Raw genomic sequence first — 4,985 nt, forward strand, 5'->3', positions numbered from 1 at the left:
ACGGATCCAATAAGGACTCTACAAAGAACCCTCTAAGCTTGCTCAGTTGAAAGAAGTGGACTTTCCTCTTTCAAAGCCTGATGAAGACAAGATTTTGGGTGGTAATATCATGAAGCACAAGGAGACCAAGGATGTGGTCGAAAGGATGAACATGGCCATTATCTTTAGAGAGGGAAAGAGTATCTGTGTGATACAAGGACATCCCAAATTCTCAATAGCCAAGAGGGAAGAAACCAGAAGGTTGAAGGAAGAAGCTAAAAAGCTAAAGGTTGACAAAAGAGCACAAGCAAAGCTTGAAAAACAACTAAATTCAAGTCAAGCTGAAGAAAAGAAAGAAATTGAAGACAAGAGTGAAGATGTAGGTATGGGGGACATGATTAGTGATTATGTGAAAGAAAGAAGTAAGGAAAGAAAGGAATGGCAGAAAGGGAACAGAAAGAAGGCCAATGCAAAAAGGGAGATGGTACATGAAACTGAAGAAACCCAATAAAAATCCAAACCACTACCTTCTATTCCTGAACCCATTGTGCCTAACCCCTTCATAAACATCCATGGTAAAACAATCACTCCTAAGGAGGAACCAATTGATTGGGACACCATCAAATTGCCCACCTTCTTAACCACTTCTCCACCATCAAAGAAACGGAAAAGGAAAATCAAATCAACACCTCCTATAACCTCAATCAAATTTACTCAGAAGCCTAAGCCACAAGCCTCAAAGGATGATTATGTTCACATTTGTGACATAAAGCAATTTTCAGACATTGAACTCTATCTGGATGAGCTGGAAGAAGTAAGGGGAATAGATGCCTACAGACAGCTTCCAGAAAGACTAGTGTTCAAATATAAAGAAAGTGGGGAAAGGACTTGGCCTCTCTACAGGATTCTGAATGAAGGCTATTCTACCTTGGTTAGAGTCTACTCAACCATAAAAAGGGATTCTGGCTTTACCAGGACTGCCAAAACTGAGATTCTCAACAAGATTGCCAGCATAAGGAAAACTTGGTGGGAGCCCAATACCTTGCCTAGAACATTACTCATCCAAGAGAGAGGAATTACAATTCATAAATCACCTCATTGGTTGATGAAGTTCAGAGACAATAAAGGAGTCAGAAGATTTTTCAGACTTGAAGATCAGCTCAAGATTGCTAGTAATGAAACTCTCAAGGATATGCAATCTAAGTTGGACATCAATGAAGAAGATGAAGCTGAATTCTACAAACAACTCCAACTCCAAATAGAGGAGAATGACAGGAGGCTAGGGAAGAAAACAAGGGATCAAAGAGAAAGAAATTAATCTGCTCAGGCTAAAGGAGCACCCTTGGAAACAATGTAATTCTTCAATTCTATCTTAGTATACACACTTTTGCAGCACTTTTGTATTTCTACTTTATTTCAGTTCATATGTTTGTTAAGTGTTTTGTTATCATCAAGTTAAACCCAAATTTATGCCTACAGTTCTAGTAAACATAAATAGGGGGAGATTGTTAGGAATATGTGTATTAGTTTGATGATAAGTTAAGTTAAACAAAACAACTTAAGTAGAAATCTAGTGTTTGTAGCCTCAACGGATAAGACCATTTTGGCTATCCGTTGAAGGAGTAGCTTTAATTAGAAATAAGTTTAGTATTGTAGCACATTTCATTCTCTGTAGTTAAGTTGTAATTCTTAGATGTTGTGGGAAATTATCAGTCATGTTGACTACTAGTGGATATGCAAATAGGAGGGCTAATTGTAAATATTTCATGCCTTGTAATTTTGTATAAGTGAAGTAGTATCAACTGATATTAAAGGCCTTCAACGGATGAGAAACAAAGCTTCAACGGATGTCTCTAAAGCTTTAACGGATAACATCCATCAACGGATGAGTGCTTCAACGGATAAAGCTTCAACTGCTAAATGCATCAACAGATAAAGCTTCAACGGATAAAGCTTCAACGGATAAAGCATCAATGGATGAAAGCTTCAACGGATGCTTAGTTCAATAGCAGTTGATAGTGACAATTCATAAGCTGAAAGAGGCACATGGGTTGACAGAGATAAACTGGAATGTGGCAGCCTCTAGGAGGAATCAAGAAAATGCAGCATTACCATTCTGGTACAAACAAGGAAGTATTCAAAGATTCATAGCTAAACCTAAATTGCATTGGATAGAGAAATGAAGAAGAAACATGTGAAGAATCTTTTATTTGTATTTTACAGTTTTGTCTTCACTTGTAAACTTGGTGTTATATAAACCAAGTAGCAGCTAGTAATTAGGTGTGAATTTTCCAGAGCTGTTTAGAAAAATCCAGAGAGAAAATCATCTAGTTTGTACTAGGATGCAGCTGTGATTTAATTCTTTGAATCACAAATTTTCTGAAATAACACATCTCTGGTGGAACAACAAATCCACCAGAAAAGTTTTTAACTCTGTTGTGTTCTTTACATTTGTGTTTGAATATATATCTGTCTGCATTAGCTGAAATCAATTCACACACACTTGTTCATTAAAACACATAGCCTAGAAACTGCTCAAAACTTGAAAAAGTTTTGAGATTTACATTCAACCCCCTTCTGTAAATCTCATTGTTAGTTCACTGGGAATAACAGTCCACAATATGGGCATGCCTCACATCCTTGTCTCAACAGTTTTCTTGCTTCCAACATCGAGAGAAATTTCTTTTCCTGCTTCTGTCCTTGGTAAGTCATTCTGACATTATCTTCTGTATACATCAAAATTTTCTTTTTCTTACAATCAATATTTGCCTTAGGCTGGGACAACCAATCCATTCCTAGAATCATATCAAATTCTCCTAACTTAAAGGGTATTAGGTCTACTGAAAAGGAATTCCCGCAGATTTCTAATTGACACCTAGGACAAAATTGATTTACTGAAACTTTATCCTAATTGGCCACTTCTATGGTCAAGGGCTCAGCTAAATCTTCTAACATTAAATCCATATTACTTACACATTCCTTTGATATAAAGGATTTAGACACTCCCGAATCAAACAAAACTTTAACAGGCACGGAATTAAGAGAAAGTGTACCTATAACTACATCTGAATCCTGAGCATTAGATCTTTTAGTCATCTTGCAGGTTCTGGCTCTCGCTGTGCTGGTTGCCTGTCATTGAGATACACTAACTCCTATGCTGCCCAGAGTAGCGACCTTACAGTTTCTGGAAATGTGTCCAACCTTACCACATTTAAAGCAGGTAACTCCGGGGTTCCCTGAACTACACTCTGACGCATAATGGCCTTTTTTATCACACTTAAAACACTGGACATCCTTTCTGCATTGACCACTATGTTTCTTACCACATGCCTTATATTCCACTATTGACTTGGTTGACTGAGCTGGGGCAGAGGCAACTGAGGTGACACCTGAACTCGTCTGGAAAAATCCTTGTCTCCTGAATCTCTTGTTCCTATTTCGGCCAAATTTCCTTGGAAACTTCTAACTGGATTCTTCTCGATCCACCTTGTCAGTACCACCATCAAACTTCCTTTTCTTGTCATTTCTTTCCTTGGAGGCCAATTTCTGATCACTTTCACTCACTAAGGCGGCCTGAACTCAAGAGGTATATGTCTTAAGCTGCAAAGCCACCACTCCAATACGAACTTCAGGTTTCAATCCTTGTTGAAACCTCCTTGCCATCTGAATCTCAGGGGCTAATCGGGCCAATTCCATAAACTTGGCCTCATATTTTGCCACACTCTTTTCACCTTTCTTTAATTCTAAAAACTCTACTTCTAATTGATTCTGCAAACAATCCGGAAAATAGTTCTCTAGGAATAGCTCCGTAAATCTGGTCCAAGAAACTAAACCCTCTCCTTCTAATGCACGCGTGGATTTCCACCAAATATTTGCTTTACCCTTGAGAAAATAACTAGCATAATCCATTTTAGAATCATAACTGACCTGAATAAGGGTAAAGGCCTTCTCCATTTCCTTAAGCCAACCTCTAGCGGCAATCGGGTCTACCTCGCCCTTAAACTCTAGGGGTTTGACTTACTGGAAGGACTTGAAACTAACGGTTTGGATTGGATCTTTCGGCGGGTGTTGCTGCAGAAGCTTCAACTGTTGTTGAATTTGTTGATGCTGTTGTTGTATGATTTGCTGTTGTTATTGTTGCTGTTGCAGAAATTGCTGTTGCTGCTGTTGGAATTGTTCTTGCTGCTGAGCCATCTGAGTAGACTATTGGCGCAGCAAATCTAGCAATCCACCCATGGCTGGGCCCCATCAGAGTTTCTGCTAGAGAAATTGGATGGGATATTCTTCCTGGGAGGCATCCTCCTGAAACATAACAAAAAGGTTTTATATGAAAATTGTGCCCTCGGGTAGCAACATTTTTATGCATCAAGAGAACGCTGCCACAATAAAATATTCCCTTTCTTATCTACTTGGGGTCCACCCATGATGCATATCTAAATTTAACAAAACCAGCAACAAATACAATAATAACAGTAACAGTAATAACAACAGTGCAAAGGAAATAAAAACCAACAACAACTGTATAAAAAGAAGAACCATAATACAACAACAGTACAAAGATCCATCCAACAACTATAGTGCAACACTAGAAATAAAACTGAGTACAAAACAAAACTGGCTGTCATAGCAGCCTCCACCTACTACAAACTACAACAACATAATATACATATATAACGGAAACAACTACAGAACTCATGCAAACCAACTCTGAGCTCTGTATCTCATTACGGCAACTCTGATCTAACTGCTGCCACTGCCACCGATAGATTCCAACTCAAATACCAACCAGTTCACCAGATCCTGGAACTGAAAAGCCCTGAACTCTGAGCTAATAAAATGGTCAATGGACCTAGCTCTCTCCACAGCAGTCTGAGTCAAAGATTGTACTCATGCCTGAATATCGGGTGAAGAAGCAGGGATGCCCTGAAAAGGTCCAACTGGTATCTGGTCAAGCTGTGCGGCGAGCCCCGGGCTCTGCTTTCTAATGAAAGACTGGTTCATCGCTC

The 4,985-nt window shown here is 39.0% G+C and overlaps 1 protein-coding gene across 1 annotated transcript; it reads right to left on the reverse strand.

Annotated features, from left to right (window-relative positions):
* Positions 1 to 3,558: 3,558 nt before the first annotated feature.
* LOC141679599 (uncharacterized) lies at positions 3,559 to 3,933 on the reverse strand. The gene has a single exon (XM_074486060.1). The coding sequence runs from the start codon at positions 3,931 to 3,933 to the stop codon at positions 3,559 to 3,561; it is 375 nt and encodes a 124-aa protein (XP_074342161.1).
* Between the last annotated feature and the right edge of the window lie 1,052 nt (positions 3,934 to 4,985).

Source organism: Apium graveolens, chromosome 8, assembly GCF_009905375.1.
Source record: "Apium graveolens cultivar Ventura chromosome 8, ASM990537v1, whole genome shotgun sequence".
NCBI classification, from domain to species: Eukaryota; Viridiplantae; Streptophyta; class Magnoliopsida; order Apiales; family Apiaceae; genus Apium; species Apium graveolens.